Source organism: Egretta garzetta, unplaced genomic scaffold, assembly GCF_000687185.1.
Source record: "Egretta garzetta isolate BGI_Z169 unplaced genomic scaffold, ASM68718v1 scaffold35, whole genome shotgun sequence".
In the NCBI taxonomy this organism is placed as follows: Eukaryota; Metazoa; Chordata; class Aves; order Pelecaniformes; family Ardeidae; genus Egretta; species Egretta garzetta.
In genome coordinates, this window is record NW_009259730.1 from 2013381 (window position 1) to 2031520 (window position 18140).

At 42.0% G+C, this 18140-nt stretch overlaps 1 protein-coding gene across 3 annotated transcripts in view; it reads left to right on the plus strand.

Moving 5' to 3' along the window:
* Nucleotides 1-18140, plus strand: part of DTNA (dystrobrevin alpha) — a 93743-nt gene that overhangs the window by 27615 nt on the left and 47988 nt on the right. For all 3 annotated transcript variants that reach the window (XM_035894935.1, XM_035894936.1, XM_035894937.1), the window contains exons 3-8: nt 184-397; nt 8134-8219; nt 9778-9932; nt 14370-14475; nt 15069-15235; nt 17586-17710. In XM_035894935.1, the coding sequence (XP_035750828.1) occupies nt 184-397; nt 8134-8219; nt 9778-9932; nt 14370-14475; nt 15069-15235; nt 17586-17710 (853 nt within the window). The remainder of the gene's footprint in view (nt 1-183; nt 398-8133; nt 8220-9777; nt 9933-14369; nt 14476-15068; nt 15236-17585; nt 17711-18140) is intronic.

An 18140-nucleotide genomic window follows, 5' to 3' on the forward strand; every position in this document is an offset into this window, starting at 1 on the left:
TTTGCTTGTTCCTCCACCAAGTTCAATTCCCAGTGACGGAAAATACATTCACTTGTTTAATTATTCATGAAGCATGTCCTGTGTGACTGTGTTATTCCCCACCCTGTGGGATGAGGTGACTTTTTTTCTCAGTTGCTTTCAGGAGTGCATGTCCCTGCTGACTCTTTCTGTCCTGTCCCCTAGTGCACCTGGTGGACATCTGGAACGTGATAGAAGCCTTGCGGGAAAACGCACTGAACAACCTGGATCCCAGCATTGAACTGAACGTGGCTCGCCTGGAAGCTGTGATTTCAACTATCTTCTACCAGCTCAACAAACGGATGCCAACGACCCACCAGATCAACGTGGAGCAATCCATCAGCTTGCTGCTCAACTTCTTGCTAGCAGCCTTTGATCCGTAAGTCTGCCTTCCTCAGCCATGTGTGCTTCCCTCCTCTCCCAACTGGTGAAAGGATTTTACTTGCTCCGGAAATATCTTCGGAAAACAATTGAACAAGCTAAATTGTGACCCAAATAATGAGCCTGTGAATCGTGCTAACTAGAGAGAGAACCTAAATTAAGGATCTCTGCTTTCCTTTCTGTGGAGCCAAATTCAGCACAACTGTGTTTTCATCCAGTTACTCAGACTTGTTCCGGTTTATATCAAAGAAGAATTATCTACAGAAACAAATTTACATCCACTTCTAATTTGCCTTGTTATTTATTGACACACCAGTGGCTGACACCACTGCAATGCCTCTGCAGCAGTGCCATGGGTTAATAGCTCATTATTTTGAAAGAGCTCATTTTCCTGCAAGTTCTTGCAGCTGTAAGCAATTTTTTTTTCTGGCTCATGCCAGTGCAGCATGATTTGGAGACCATGACAGAAATAGGATAGAGACCTGGAGGTGATGAAATGCATGTTGTTTATTACTGCATGGGACCCGTATTACAAAAAGGACAAGTTTGAGATAGAGTGAGCCACTTATCTTAACGAGTATACTGCGTATACATATTACAGTTTCTGAATACATAGTCATCAACCTGTACTGCAATATTTGCAATCCTCAAAACCAAATTTTTGGAGAGCAGTGGTTAAGTCTGACAGATGCAGATTACCTATTGCTTCTTTATGGCTTATATTTTGAAAATTCACAAGCTGAAAACACTGGCCATGACACATTAAAAAAGGATGCTGCCCCTCTTTCCCCTCCTTCTTTCCCATCCTCACGCTTGAGGGCCCGGGTGCTGGGTGTCATCAAGCACCTTTCGGAGCCAGACCAGCCAGTGGCTCAGTCGCCATGGCAACGAGGAGAAAAAAGTAGATGTTCCACATGACAAGGCTGCACCCAACCTCCCCTCCGGCCCCTCCGAGGGGAAGAAAAAGAAGCCAATCCGTTGCCAAACCGTAGCCTTTGGAAATATTTTTCTCCCCTCAAGGGCAATAAAAGAAGGAACAGGCATTTTAATTGATACCATTGTGGCTGTGACAGGAACGCTAAAGGACGACGAAAATGGCCAGGCGCATGCATTGCTGCATGCTGCAAGCAAACTGCTTCCCGGCTGGTAAACACAGGGAAAGACCCCGGACTGTGGAAACAAGACCTGCGATAAGGTGCTTGTTTTGTAGTTCACTGTAAAGGGGTAAAGATCTCAGCTAGACATCAAGGCTACTTGCAGCAAAATGGAGGAGAGGAATTTAGTCCCCTATGGGGAAGCAGAGAGTGTGCTTAAAGGGGTAAGCTTTTGCTTTCTCTGAAAACACCCCAGGTGCTGTGGGTCATGACCTGTTTCAGGGCTCCCGTCAGGCGCTCCCAGGGGTGAGGAGGCTGTGAGCCTCACTCCATTTGCCAAGCAGCATCTCAGTCCGTTGCGCTGCCTCCACCCCGTTTTAAAGGCAGCAAACATCTGGGATGAGGTTCAGATGCAGTCTGAGATACCTAAGCTCAGGCTTCATGGAGATGTGTGTCAGCTAGATCTCTCTACTGTAATGGGAGTTTGGACACCTATCACAGATACAGACATACAAGTTCAGCATCTGATTCTCAAAACGTGCCCTACTCTTTAGATTACTGAAGTTTTGGGTCGGGTGTTGGTTTAGCAACCACTGGTGGCCCAGCTTTCCCTGTTTCTGGGGGACAGAGGGAGGGAGATGGCTCTATATGCTACAAGGGACAGTGTGAGAGCAGCTGGGGTCTAACCAGAGCTGATGTCTCTGCTTCCCGTGTTGCTCCCTTCCGTCCCCTCCCCTGCAGTGCAGCAGCAAAGTCCTTTTCTGCTGATGGCTGCAAGTTGGTAGATGGAGCAGCAAGGTCTTTTCTTGTGGTCCTGTGCTCAGAGGGAAGCAATGCATTGCATATGGGGGGAACAGGGGTGGAACTGTGAGGCGGGATGAAGTCTTTTTCTCACTCTTCCCCCCATTTATAGAAACTGAACAGTTAAGCTAAATTGCCTGCAGTCTTCTCTGATGAAAAAAGGGGGTTTGCTAGGTGTATGAATCATACTGAAATCACAACAGTCACCCCTAAAATAATCCTGTTACCTTTGATCTGAGTTCACTCCTCTGTTTCATAGCCTTGTGTTTCAAGGAAACAGTTGGCCTACAGAAATGCTATCCAAATTTCTAGGTGGATACTGAGGAATTATTTTTAATGTTTATTGATGAATGTTAATATGATCACATTGGATTCTGTGAATGTAGACAACAACGAAAAAAAGCCCAAAACCCTAAAAAACCCAAAATAGCTTTCTGAGACCAAAATAATAGACCAAATAGCTCTTCCATATAAATGAGAAGTCTGTTTTAAGTGATCGTGGATGCTTTTGGTGTTTGTGGTTACGCAGAGCAATGGCTGCTGTACTCTGTGGGCAGGTCCAGAAAAGGTTGTGCGGTTTCTCATGTCCCGTTAGAAATGCAAAGAAAGAGAGCAGAGAAATGGAGTCTGCAACTTAACATATATGAAAGGACCACAAGGGACAAGTTAATGTGTGATTTAAAATCTAGTAAGCTTACCACTGTCTCATTTATTTAGTTCTAGTTAATAAATACTGCCCTGTGTGTATTGTGCTGGTTGAAGATCCTCCAAGCTTTAAAGAGACCTTCCTTCATTTATGGCCTGCTGAAAACCTGGCAGGTTTCTCTGCCCTCTGGCAGGGAGCATTTCCCTAGGCCTGCAGTACAGGTGTCTTCTCAGGAGCTAGAACCTGGCTAGCAGAACTCAAGAGGAACCACAGTGCAATGCCATGGCATGTGGGCCAGCTTGCCCACTGCCTGTGCTGAACTTTCATTCCACTTGTTTGTGGGTTTTTTATGGCCTGCAGGTAATTTTATTTCCCTGCTGCTCAATCCTGAAGGGAGGAAAAAAAGGGGAAAGATTATAGTGTATAAGATTTCACCTCAGCTGAGCATGGTGCTCCTTCGTGCTAAGCCAAAACTAAAGTGCAACCTTATAAAACCACAGGTAAACAAAACCAAAATTCACAAACAGAAGTGCTGCTCCAATGAATTTGCCTTTAGTGTGTGAAAGTCAGCACCATGTGGTAGAGGACCCTGACAGACCAAAACCAGTGAGCAGAATGAGGCGGTCAGACTTTTAAAAATCTGGACAAAAACATGCCTGATTTACGTTTTTAACTGCACATTAAAATTGGGCAATAGCTTTTGCTTCAAGGTCTAAGGTGATTAACTGGCTTTATGAAATAATAGTGTACTTAGTTCACTGGCACGTAAGTACTATATAAAAAGATAACGAGTTCAAACCTCTCTGAAAAACTCATCCCAGGCCGGTGTCAAAGCCTAGGCAGCTAGGTGGAATGTCAGCCTCATTCAATCGAGCTGTTCCCAAAAAGACTCTTTTTAAACAGACTGTAAAATATTCTGTGCTAGATCATCGTCAGGACTGACTCAGGTCCCTTGATGTACCTGTCCTACATGGAGCTGTGAGCTCTGGGCTGTGAAGCAGGCCCAGTCTGGCTGGAGGAGCTTGACTTCTACAAAGACAAGAGGAAATATTCGTGCCCTTGTTTAATCAAATGCACATTTGAATCTTGCTGCATTCAATATATAAGAATGTTCAGTACCTGTTTTGGAAGTATAACTTCTTGCTCATCCATCTATTCAGAGCTGTGAATAGATTCTCCACCTTCGCTAACAATTGAAAGACATACAGGCCAGCTAGCTTTTACAAAGGAAGTCCAGCAAAAAAAATTCAGATATTTGGTCATTATGCATTTCAGAGATTTGGTCATTATGCATTTTGCTCTCCTAAATGAAAGAATTTTGCTTGATTCCAATAAAATTTCCTCTCTGAAACCTGTGAAAATGGGAATTTTTAATTACAGCCTCTGACATTTCAGAATTGGCTGCCCTGATTAAGGTGGGCAGTAGGAGGCCCACAAGTAACTGAAGAAATTCCATTACTTCTGGAAAAGATAAAGTGGTGGGGGAGCACCACTTCATGCCTAGTTCATGAGAATAATCATATTTTCTCAATGTCCATTCCATGGGACACAAATGCTGTTTCTAAAGATGTGATGTTTTTTCTTTGTAGCTTCCCTCACCATATTGCCGTCTCAGGATGGGTATTGCCAGAGATCCTGACAAATGTCAGTGTCATCCATTTGGTACCGCTTTCCTTGCTGACCCAAAGGCAAATTCAGGCTCTGGAGCTGGACTTAGCCTTGTGTGGTGTGTGGATTTTATCAGGCAGCCCGTGGGGCTTCCTTGCTCTGGAGGGAGGCTGCCTCTCTCTGCAGCCACACATTTGAAGAGGAAACTTTCTGTTCTGCTCTGCTGTCTAAAAGCATGTATTATTTTTTGCCCTTTTTTCCCCAAGCTGCAGGAGATGACCTTAAGCCCTGGCCATCATTTCCTAAGTACTCCACCCTGTGTTGTTGCTAAGTGCATATCAGCTTCGAGGTTTGCCTTTGCCATCATTTATGGTGCTTTTCTGTAGGGATCCGAAGAGTAACCTCAGTAAGAGAGGTGCTATATAAAATGAAAATATTTTCTGTCCTCTCCTATTTCCACTAGTAAAATTTATATCTCTTTGCATTAGCCAGCCTAAAGCTTCTTGCAGGGAGCACTGACTTCAAAAGAGATCTTCGTGCTGCTGCAAGCCACTGCTTCAGCATTTGCTTTTACACAGCAAACACTGCGAGGCCCCAGTGCTGCCAGTCAAGGGCATCTGTAGCGCTTAGACATAGCTTAGGGCACTTCTGGATCCAAATGATATTGGCAAGTCTTAGATTCCATTATCCTGTCCATTCATCAGTCATATATATTTATATATGCACATGTGTATATGTATGCACACACACACGCACACACATAGATATTTGGAGGGCAAATTGAATTTATACTGGCTCCAGTGATGCTTTTATGAATACAAATGACTGATACAAAATACAGTGTCAAAACTAATCAACTCAAACTGAGAGACTGAAGAGATAAATGACATCTTTTCTTTCTCTGTTCCTCTGTTCCATAACCATTTGAGTATGGGAAACGTGATGGCTCTGGGGTGGAAAGCCAAAGGCGAGTTGATATGTGTCTGCGTTCAAGAGTATAATCCTGTTAGTAAATGTAACTAAACCTACTGGGAAAAATCATCTAAATCTGAAGCACTTCCACATGGGCTTTATTTTTTCCTCTAATTCTTCCATTGCTTCTTAATAATGCCATTGCTTCCACTTAGCATTTATTTTTCTTAAGTATAACAACTCTTTTAAAGGCAGATGAAAACCTCATGATGAAACACTATAGAAAAAATAAATTCCCAAGGGTCTAAAGGGTAGCATGCACAAAAAGAATACAAAATGGACACATTCTCAGCCATAGCTGCAGCAGTGCTAGGTCCTGGTTTACACAAAATAGAATCCAGCCAACAAAGGATTGAAATACAGAAGATTGGCAGTTCCTATACTGTGACTTTAATCTTATGAAGCTACTCAAAGAGAATGCAATGCCATGAAAAAGAAAATGTGCATGAAAGCCAGCATTAAAGAACATAGTAAAGATTTCTTTCTTAAAGACTGAAGCAGTGATTTTTTCTGTCTAGATCTCTGGTTAATTTTCTGACAAAAAGCAGATTTTTAAATGCATGTAAAGAATATTTAGAATTAATATTTAGAATCATGAGTTACATTGACCTAGAACTAAATCCAATTCACCGAACTGTATGGGTTATTAGCCAGCGAAGCTTAGAGCATTGACTCACTTTGTAAAGTCTGAGTGACTTAATAATGAACATAGCAGTGAAGCATGTAGTATACTTTAATGTACTGATACGAGTATGCCATTCATGTCCGCTATATATGTTTTTGTTACTGTAGAAGTCTGGCTTGGGGTGAGCAAAGAGAGAGACACAGTCACAGGCTCTGTGTCTTTCCATAAACAGTTTATCTTTTAGTTCTGATCAGACACAATTTTCTTCATTAAAATTGTGAGTGCCAGTCAACAGGGTAATTTCATAAATATTGATGGAGAGCTCAATTTCTATATTTTCACACAGAATGGCAAGGGTTGGAAGGGACCTCAGGAGATCATCTAGTCCAACCCTCCTGCTAAAGCAGGTTCACCTAGAGCAAGTGCCAGTGCAGTTAGACTATCTTATGTAAGAGATATATCTATATATTTTAACAGGAAATCCCTTATAAGCATAAATTTCCCTGACAGAGTAAAGGCTGAAGGTTACAGAACCTCTGTTTCCAAAATATGACCCAAAACTTTATTATCTGGTCCCATCATTAGCCCTATCAATAGCATTTAGAGAGAGACATGGGTGCCATTTTGCTGAGCTCACAAATATTGTTTGACTGTCTCTTTAAAGCATGATGGCAATGTGTTGTCACTGATATCATTAAAGAGACATATGGGAAGATACTAAGTAATGCTAAGCACTTTGGAAGACAGATAAAAGTTGCTGCAGTGCAACTGTGGGCTCTGAGTGCCTTATAGTAAGACTCAGAATTTCAAGAAAAAACACACATTTCAATATTTGGATGCCCAAAAAATGAACATTAAAAAAGACATGAACTTAGAGGGCGTGTTCATTCTCCTCTTTGGAAAGGGACTGAACGTAACAGCATCTTTGTTCTGCCATTCCTCTGAATACTCCCAACATAGTTTTGCCTAAACTGAGTCTTTTAGGAGCTAAGAGTGCCTTGCAGTGCATGAAGTTTTGTATTACTCGTGCAGCTCGAATATACCGAGGTTTCTGTAATGGCAGGTAATCATTGGGGACCATCAGGACTGTGGACGGAGAATGAGGGCAGCAAGAGGAGCAATAAAATTAAGCCATTGCATGCTTCAGGACAGTTGAAGGAAGAGTTGGCAATGTGCTAAAGGTGAACACAGCATCCTGAGAGTGCCATATAAGGTCTAATCCTTCTGGAGAGAAGAAAAAAAAGTCTTTTATTTTTACCTGAAAGTGACTGGATTTACAGAAAAAAAAAACATGTCTTTTTGCCCCTATGGCATACGCCTGTGTGCATTTCAGATTTAATAGTGTTATTCATTTTAAGTTGAAAACAGAGCCAGACATAGCCTCAACTGGAACAAACCAGGGACAAGACTGTTCTACAGATGACAACAAATGGCCTTTGCTCGTTCTGGGTACAGGTTTATTCCCCATTTTTCAGCAAAGCCCTCCTTAAAGGTTCATGGGGGTCAGGTGTATCATTTAAAAGGCAGTTGTCAGGACTTACTAACAGGTACAATACGCAGCTTGTGCAGTCATGTGGTCCTTTTCTGTTTTTTTGCTTTTGTTCCCAATGTTGATTTTTGCAATTATTTGCAATATTCTAGGGACAGAAGATACACAGTGCACTTAGGACAGGGAGGCCACAAGTGTGATCGATGCCTTCCAGTGCTACTGTAGCACAAATAGCAGTAATAATAATCACCTTAATATATAATGAGATAAACAGTTTCATACTGAGATTTATATACATAATAAATCTGTTCTGAGATCTTTACAGGACAACGTACTGATGTATGTTCCCACAAAACAAACTTTGATTTTAAAATTCAATTATTTCTTCATATGTGAATCCACATATCGCGTGCATTACAATATGTCATGTCAATGGTACACATTTTAAACAGAAGGAAGTCCATGTTGTAAAATATGTCTACTTTCTACTTTTGAACAGGGAAGGGCATGGTAAAATTTCCGTTTTTGCTGTCAAAATGGCCTTGGCAACTCTTTGTGGAGGAAAGATCATGGACAAATTAAGATGTAAGTCTTTTGGGTGGCATTTTTTACCTGTTAATTGTTGTTGTACTTTGAGACATAACAGTACAGTTAGGAAAAGAGGGAATTAGGATAAGTTATAGTTTCATGGCTGGGTTTGGGATTTGCACTATATACACCTCCAAGTAATTCCCAATAAATGTTTGACTGAACTTCACACCAGACTTCATATTTTTGAAGCTAAATTGCATTTATTGAGGTTCTGATTGGTGGGGTTTTTTTTTCCTGTGGGATGACTGAATTCAGAGGTAGGTGCCTCAAATGTTCAATATCACGAAGCATCATTTAACAATTTGTTCAGACATTTCTAATAACATATCTCTCATTTCACACTTAGAAGTACAATATATTTATGCACTATTTATATTTCTTCCCATAGGACACGTACTAATCCCATCTATTTTGGATAACAGATTCTCATTTCACAGCATTTATTCCCAGTTCCCCAGTAGCCAAGGCACAGTTTACTTGCAGCTGCAGTGAAATATTTTCTATTTAGTGCTATGATATCTGTAGCTCAGGTCCAAAACACCATTTGACAGACTTTTTGACCAAAGAATTAATGTCAACCTTCAATTTCCTCTGAGCCTTCTACCACAGCCAAAAAAAATGAGTTTACATCTGTTGTTGTTTAGAGTATACAAGTAGAAGTCCCAGGCACTAATTTAGTCTTCCAGATTTGGTGCCATTTTTTAATATAATATTTCCATGTAGAAACTCAAATGTAGACTGTACTTTAATTACAAATTATAAATTGAAAACTGTTACAAATTGAACACTGTTCCTTAGGCTGCTTTAAGAATAAGAAACAGGGTCCATCCCGTGGAAGGCTGGAGTACGATGCTGATTTTTTGGGTTAGCAGTCCCAGGGTCCTGTTGTCAGAAGATCCTTTCCAGGTTCCTGGAAATGAAGCAGCTGACATGACAGCCTGAAAAATGATAAATGTTCCTTAGTCTATGATCCCCTGCTAAGCTTAGGATGCTTCTAAACAAGGGGAAAAGTAAAGGCTGGGAAACATGCATCTCTGGAGAAATAAAACTTTGCAATATTCTTATAAATGAACAAAAAAGCAAAAAAAGAGAAGAGTCAAAAGTAATGCATTTGAAAGACCTTCTGTGCTTTGTGTGTCCAAAACAATAGTAACTGACTTAATGAACTCATTGTCAAGATTTAGATTTGACATGGGAAGCTGGCAGTAGGCAAAAAGCTGATGTTGCGTATCTTGTCAAATGAGATCCTTCTTATCTGATTCAATTACCGCCTCATGCCACGCACCAGACTTTGCTTAAAAAAATGACTACACACAATGAAAAAGAAGCAGCAATATTTTAATATCAAAATCAGCTACTTTTTATATGTAAGTCATTATTTGTTTTCTATTGAGTGGGATTATAATTACTGATGCAGTAATAGTGAATGTTTCCATAAGCAGAACATGTTGCTTAGTACTCCTCAGTTCAGATCAGATGATACTGAATTAAGAGCAAATCTGTAGCTCACACTGAAGTTGCTGTGTCCTTTTCTTGTCTTTTCCCCCCTCAGATATTTTCTCAATGATTTCCGACTCCAGTGGAGTGATGGTTTATGGCAGATACGACATGTTTCTGCGGGAGGTTCTCAAGCTGCCCACGGCTGTTTTTGAAGGGCCTTCATTTGGTTACACTGAGCAATCAGCAAAATCCTGTTTCTCACAACAGGTAAATGAAGAGCGAGCATCCTAGACACAGGATCTCAATCACCTCTCAGAGCAGGCCAAAACTTCCTTCCTTTCTTACACATACGTGCATATTCGCCCAGGAAACACATGGCTGGGTGGAGGGGAGGTCCACTTGGCTAATTTCTGGCACATAGGTTAGGTGCCTTCAATAGGAAGCTAGTCTCTATAGGTTTCCTGTATAGCCAGGGAAGAGAGAGGCTTAGTCAAAAAGCAATTCAGAGCAGGTTCTTCAGTTAGGGATCCTGAGGAGACTACCTTCCTAATTTAAGCACCTAAGTTAGATACTCACATTTAGGTGATCTAAATGCCCCAAGACATGCAATCCTCCACTCCAGTTAGTTGTTGCTGCTATAAGCATATATGAGACTTTAACTTCTCCGTACAAAGCTCAACTCCCACTGAAAAATCAAACTAAATGTTTCCCAAGCAATGATGTACACACATAAGAAGTTTACGAGTGAGCAGAAAATTGCCTTAATTGAACCTGTATTGAAACCTGTATTGAAAATGGGAGTCTGTAGGTGTTAGAAAATCTCTAGTCTCTTACAGATAACATCAGTGAGGTAAGGTCAGGAAAGCAATGAGTTTATCATGGAAAAAAGATGAGATTTTTCCACAACTCACCAAACTCTGTAGGTGCGCTGAGTACAGTCCATTGGTTGCAGCTAATACCTAGCACTTCAAAAGATCCCATAACTGAGGCTGGTCATCCACTTCTCCAGTGGAGAAAGAGAGAATTCCTCTGGCTCTTGCCACACATCACACTGTGTAATTCCATAAATATAAAGTAAGGGAAGATGCTGAAACTGAGAAAATGTTAGAAATAAAGTGGTATTTTCCTTCTTTATATCCTTCCATTCGCTAACTGAATACTGTTGAACAAATAAGTTGAATGGAGCATGAATAGTGTCATTTTCATGCAAAATAGAATCTCATTTTTTGTTTTCCCTCAGTTTCATCACTAATCAATAGGCACTCCAGTCAGCTGAAAGGCATTGTTGAAATTCATTTATTGAATCATCTCCCAAATAATTTTAAATGGTAATGTTTGCATATGTAAAACTAGTCTTGTTTCACAGAGGGAGAGTTAAGACAGCACTTCATCTCATGTTGAAGAATTTACACAGTGAAGTGACTTTTGGTAGTTTTGTGTTAAAATAATGAAAGAGTGCTCCTGCATGGCAACAGGGCATCCAAGCTTTGCATGTTGGACATGGTATTATTAAAGATGAGAAAAGCAATTTCTTTTATTGAAAAAATGTCATTCAGGCCTCATTTTCTATCTAAGCAGCCATCAGAAGTGGTGCTTTGATTGAAGTTGCATCCAAGTGAGTGGACCAGATGTACTAAGGTACCATAAGAAACATGTCTCCAAACAGGCATCAGATGGTTTAGTTTGCAGTCTCCGCTTAAAGCTAACAAGCGTTAAGTCTCTGACTGATGTAGGTAACAGCAGATTTACAAAGCTGCTGCTTTGCATCTGTAGGCAGTCAAGTGCTCTTGTAAATCTAGTCTAATATTTCACTTAAATTCACTCTATGTAAGTCTCATTACGTCTTCACTAGGGATGAACCAGAGTTTTGAAATGACACTCAAAACAACATATCCCTGTGACAGTATGATAAATGATACAGTCTTAGTCACACCATAGGTGCCATATGCGCATACTCTTCTCGTATTGCACTTGGCCTTATCAAAAGTTGATACCTTGGGATAAGTTTGGCGCTCTCTCTCTGTTGTTCTCAGTATGGATCACTTTTGCTTACCAGAAGCCTTTCAGCCCCCCTGATACATAGATTCCTCAATTTCAGGGAAAGAAAAAATTCTATGAATGATCTTCTGCTCACGGTAGCAAATCCGTTTCTGTTTGCGTCTGAGAGGATTTTTCCTATTGCAGAAATGTTTTATTATTCCCCATTGTACTGGTTTACTTGATCGAACCATGTATTTTCCTCCATCTGTGAACCACTGCTAGATTGAATGGCTGTTCAAAAGAGAAACAACAGTGTTTCCTCATCAACAAATTTATGGAACAGAAACGCCAGAGCAAGTGACTTAATGTTTCAGAATACAAATCTGTGGCTTAGAAGGGAGTTTTCTCACCACCACTTTCCCCCATAAGTAGGATTAATGTGATGTTATACTGTATTTGTATTAAAAAGTGTTGTTGTTATTATAAGAACCATTTCTTACTTCTCTTTTTTAATCCCAAACTAAAAAGATAGACGCTAACTTCATTTTCTTAGCACTTGGCTAAGTGTTATTCCACAAACCTAGACTCCCATCTGCATGTAGCGTATATTTAGAAAACAGCTTTCAGTTTCAACTTTCCCAGCAGCTGAAAAAAAAAAAACTGCAGGAGGAAAATATGCCTTTTAAAATCTATGGAAATTGCTCTGCTGGTGTCCTTTTAAGGGACACTGCTCTCTCTAATCAATAAAACCAGTGACACCAGAGGAGTGCGGCCATAAAGCTGTCAGTGAAGTTAAGTTGCTTTATTTGGTGCAAATCAGGCTTTAAATTACAGCTGCATTCAAAAGCCTATGCTGGTGTGGAAGAGCTGTTCTTGTCTCCCCATCTATTTGCTTGTTTGGACCAGCTGTGTGTTTGCTGCTGACTTACCTGCCTTCAAGAGCAGAGGGAAGACTTAGGGCTGCTCAGCTCTGCAGTACGGGGCACTGGAGGACCCTTCTTTTCCTAGACTTAGTTCTGCCTTTTCCCCTCCCGTTCTCCGTTCTGCTGCAGACAGACAGAGATTTGCTGGCGGCGTTGGTCAGCAAAGCCATGCCAAACATCCATAGCAGCTCTCCGAAAGAAAGATCCTTTTCTGTGAGCTGACGTTTATAGTGTAGGAAGCCGATTTGGGAAGTGATAATCCACTCTCCATGGGTGGGAAGATCATTCATACAACAGGGAGGTGGTAGCTGTTTGTTTGGACTTTCATACTGCAGGTATTGTGGGAAAAGGTAGTATTTCAATGAGATTTAAGCTCATATTCTGGCTATTTCTGTTCATTAAAGAATCAAGACCATTTTCACAACTAGTCTGAAGTATTCTCTCTTCTTTTAGGGACCTTTATCTATTTCCCAATATCTTGCAATATTTCAGCCCTGAGACTGTTACAGAGTGAGATGTTTTCCACTGATCACCCAGTGTGTAAGAGAAATAATTATTTTCTTTACATCTGGTGGCAATTGTATATAAACGCAGCACAGACACTCCATCTGGAAGTCTCAGCTCTTAAAAGCACTCCACGACACACGGAGATGATACATGTCACTGCATAGCTGCTGTTTGGCTTCCTCATGGGGTAACCACAGTTCTTTAGCAAGTTAAAGCAGTAGCTTATGCAATCAGATATGAAAATTTAGCAATCCCTTTGGATATGGGGATGCTACTTAAATATGTATGTCTATAAATTACATCTGCCCACATTCTCAACAGGGCTCAATATTTTTGCATCTTAATTTTATTTTAAAGGAAGGCTTGGCTGCTGATTTCTCGTGACTGTCTGTCCTTTTCCACCCAGTAGCTGTGTACTTTAGTACACACTTATGTAGCCCATGTACTAGGTAGGAAAGAGCAAGTATTTATGGTGGAGATCTCTCAGGCTGAAATATCACCTCTAGGTCTGAAAAAAACAAATGAGCTAAGATTTGTGCTGACTTTTTTCCAGACGCCTAAGAAACTTAAGGCCCTAGATTACATTTTTTAAATCAACAGGGATATTTCACAGTTTAAATCTCCTTGAAAAATAAAGGGGCATAGGCCTTTAAGTGCTTACAGGTGTGGAGAGTTTAGGAACAGTTGCAATCCCTGAGTGTATGAGAGCACAACATCCCACAGTCAGAGCTCACCCATAACTGGTTGCCATCACTCAACAGACAAGCGAAATGCCTTAAAGTACAGTAACACCATCGCCTGTGGTGATCTGTCCTTACCCTATAGTTGTTTTGAAATTATACTCCCTTGTCATTATTGTCTTTCATTTTCTTTGCTGGAGTACAGTCATTCTCTACAGTGGCTTTTCATGTGAAAATTGGTAATAGATAGCGATACCCTACATGCACTTGTACTCGTTTTGGGGCACTCAAACACATGAGAACGCAAAGAGTTGAATGCCAACCTTATTCACAAAGCGTCATCAGGCAATGACTTTAGAAGAGAGTCTTGAAGTGAATGGGAGTTAGGTGGCTCCAACCCAGCCTTGTGAAAAGGACTGCTAGTCGTCAGTAGTGTACACTGTAACTACTAAAAATAGTCCAGAAAATCTTTGCTAGTATCACTTGTTCTTTTTAGTAAACCAGGGCTACAAGCAAACAGTGTCTGAAACAAGTTCCCAAGTGTTTCTGTAAGGACAAGATAAAATCATTTTGATATGTCTAATTACTGTTTTTTTGTTTGCTTGTTTGAGCAGAAAAAAGTCACATTAAACACTTTCTTGGATACTCTCATGTCTGATCCCCCGCCACAGTGTCTGGTGTGGTTACCACTTCTGCATCGACTGGCAAATGTTGAAAATGGTAAGTAAGAGCTGCTGCCAAAAAAAGGAGTTACAAGAGTAAACTTTTGTGTGACAATTTTCTCACTCTGTGGATGGCTGTACAGATGCAGCAGCAGTAATTAAGAGACAACGACGTGCCTAAGTACATTTTTGTGCTTCCAGTAATCAGACAGCCGAGTTTGACTTATCCTCCGAGGCACGTCGCTGTAGCTCCTCATGGCACAGCAGAACATTCAGCTTCCCCCAGTAATGCAGCTGAAGGCTGCGGGGGATTTTCCCACGTAGGAATTTCCTCTACCGTGTATTCTGTTAGGCACTGAACACGTTTTTCACTGCTGCGAGCAGGAGGAGCGGGCATCGGCTCAAAAGTGATGAAGGGTTCGGTGCCCAGTGTAGGAAGGGTTGCCCGTGGCTCAGCACAGGTTGGCTGGGCAGCTACTTTGGTTTTCGTGGGTCAAAGCTGCAGGCAGCATCTGGCGCTACAGATCGCTGGAAACAAAGAAGGGGTTCGCCCTTCAGTTCGGGGCTTTGTCCTTAAACTTTTGCTGGCGGGGGGGGGGGGGGGGTGTCGCTGCTTTGGTTTACGGCTCGGCGTTTCTCTCTCCTGCGCAGTCTTCCACCCCGTCGAGTGTTCCTACTGCCACAGCGAGAGCATGATGGGGTTTCGCTACCGCTGCCAGCAGTGTCACAATTACCAGCTCTGTCAGGACTGCTTCTGGAGGGGCCATGCCAGCGGTTCCCACAGCAACCAGCACCAAATGAAAGAGTACACGTCATGGGTAAGGGAAGGCTCACGCCTCGCTGCAGACTGCTTTGCCCTCCAGCTGGTGGAGAAGCCCCCAGCCGCAGCTCCTGGCAGCCGTCTGGCACGGGGGGGCGGGGAGCCGGGCTGAAGGGGCTGGCAACAGGGCGCCAGGCGCACGGCAGCTTCTCCCCTTCCCACAGGACTCACGGTAAAATCATCATTGGCTTGCTCTGTTTGGCTATGTGTAAATGAAATGATGAATACTTAACGCTCACTCATCAGTATTTTCAGTCGAGTGGCTGCAGCGTATGCGTAGCGTTTGGGATGGTCCTGGCACTGTGGATTTGAGCGTGGTCATAGGCTTAGATCCACAGTCATGTTTACGGTAGAGAAAACACACTTCAATCTTTCCTTGGTTGAACAAAATAATTCAATGTTTTTTCTAAGCTGAAAGAGAATTATCAACAGCTACATTAACCTTCTCTGAAGGGCATCAGACCTGGGGGCTAAGCTCTCCACAGAGTGGAGCAAAGCCCCAACAGAAGCCCTTGGTCACAGAGCTTCCCAATCCTTCAGGGTTGAAATCCAGAGACCAGCAGAAATATCCTGACTAATCTCAAGTATTATAAAAGTATATTGTTACCAAAAAAAAGAAAATTATGCGTATAGCAACAACTCACATTCATACAGCACTTTGTGTGTATTTTTCAGCAAAGTTCTGAAGCTTAGCACTTCTGAAATGTCTGGTTTTCTGTTGATGGAGCAGGCAAGGGTTAAATTTGACACGGTTTGCTCTGTATGCCAGTCACACGGCCCTTCGCTGCATCCCAGCAGATCTGGGTCTGTAATTGTTTTTGTGGGTCCTAATTGCTGCTTGTTGCATAGACACCAATGGCTTGAGTTTAGTCTCTACATAGGAGAGTGCCCACTCTGTAGCTCTGACTCCATCCTAACAGCAATTGGTGCTCTAAAATAATTTTTTGCTGTAGCCAGGGAGCTGTAATTATAGGTAGGAAGTAATTGGAAAACTTAAGATTCCTGCTTAGCAGAAGACAAAAACGTGACTACATGCCTAGTGGTTTTAAATGTTTCCTTGTCAGAAACAAATGTTTTGCTTCAAGTTTGAAATTGCCTTTCTGTAGCGTTCGTTAGCATTTGTTCAGAGCTGATTAGCATTCTCCATAATGCATCTGTATCAAGCTCCACAGGCAGATCAAAGGTGTTCATGGATACGGTGGAACTCGACTGTTCTCAATTCAGAGTGAAATCGCATTTATAATGAAAGTGAAAAAGCCTGAACTTTACGTATTTATGTTGGATTTCTGTAATAGAAATATTTAATTATTATCTTGATTACAGTCATAAGTCGATGCAGGATGTGTGTGCACAAATACAATACCACTCCTGTTAAGTTCCAAAAAGATATTTAAAGTTCAGCATGTAAAGCTGTGTTTTGGGGGGAGGAGACTGTGTAAGGATGAGTACCCCAGTTTTACTGGCCAAGAAGCTGAATCACAGAGAGATGGGTTGGATTCCCTGAGAATCTCTCACACAGCCTGAGACATCCTAGATCTCCGAGCCCTTCTTTTGAAGTGTTCAACTGCAAAGAGTGTCCAAACAAAGCTAGAAAGCAGAAAATACTGATTTTTTTTTATATTTTATTTTTAGACTCACTGATGGGATTTTGGGGTAAAAAGCATGCTTCTTGCACAGAGCCTCCCCGTCTTTTGGTGACAGTGACAGTATGTCAGCCTCTTCTGGCGTACTGTCACCATGGTGGGGCAATTCCTGCCATGCATGTGTCTCAAATTTCCCTTTCCCCGGTGCGGCAGGGGCTGCAGTGGCCACAGGAGGTGGAAGAAGAGCTTTATAACAGCAGATAAACAGTACAGGGTGCTGGAGCTGAAGGGGGAAATATTAGCGAGGAGAAAGAATACAGCAGCCTTGTGGCTGGCCCAGAACTAGGAAGGAAACAGTGTCCCGTACAGTGTATCTATATGGACAGACATACACAGACTTGTTCTGCTAGCACTCCCAAGATGGTGAGGTACAAGCCAGCTCCAGTCCAGGCGACCCTAACTTTGTGCTGTCCTTCATTCAATACTACCCGAGTGCAGCGTTGCAAAGAAGCCATGGCAACTGCATCTGTCCATATAGATATAGCCCCCAAGCCTACTCTAAAGGGCCCTAAAGGTAAGAGCAATCTGTCCTCCAAACTGAGCAGTCTTTGCCGTACCAGAGTCTCGGGGTGGGAGGGGGACAAGAGGGGTGTCAGTCGATAGGTGTGTAAGCTGTAGAGCTTGCTGTTGTTTTGTGCTTCCTCTAGCAGAAACAGTATGCACCTTACTTGTCCAGATTACCTCTACCTTCCTTGTTCCTCCCAGAAATCACCTGCTAAGAAGCTAACTAATGCACTTAGCAAGTCTTTAAGCTGTGCTTCCAGCCGTGAACCTTTGCACCCAATGTTCCCTGACCAGCCTGAAAAACCTCTAAACCTGGCTCATATTGTGTAAGTATCTGTGTGCGGTAGAGAAAGTAAGCTTTGTTGTAGGAGTTGCTTACACCAAGTGTAGATACTATAGCTCTGAACAAATCGGGAGGCAGCTGTGGCCTATCAAGCTCGATGGATCACAAGTGCAAATTTACTGATAGGGGCATTTAGTATAAAAATGTTCTCCTGTTGTGACTTCACTTGAAAAGTCAGTGGGATATACCTATAACCAAATACAGGGATGCAATGGTGGTATGTCCCCATTCTCCTCAAGAGATATCCGTGCAATTTCATGGAGTTTCAGCACTTTGGGATGTATTCAGGCTGAGAACATTAGTTTGCTGTTTAGAGACTCAACTTCACTGTATCACAGGTATGTCTTGAACCAAAGCACCAGAGAAAAGTGAAGTCTGACCAATTTTGTTGAAAACAGTGTCAGAGTTCCTGC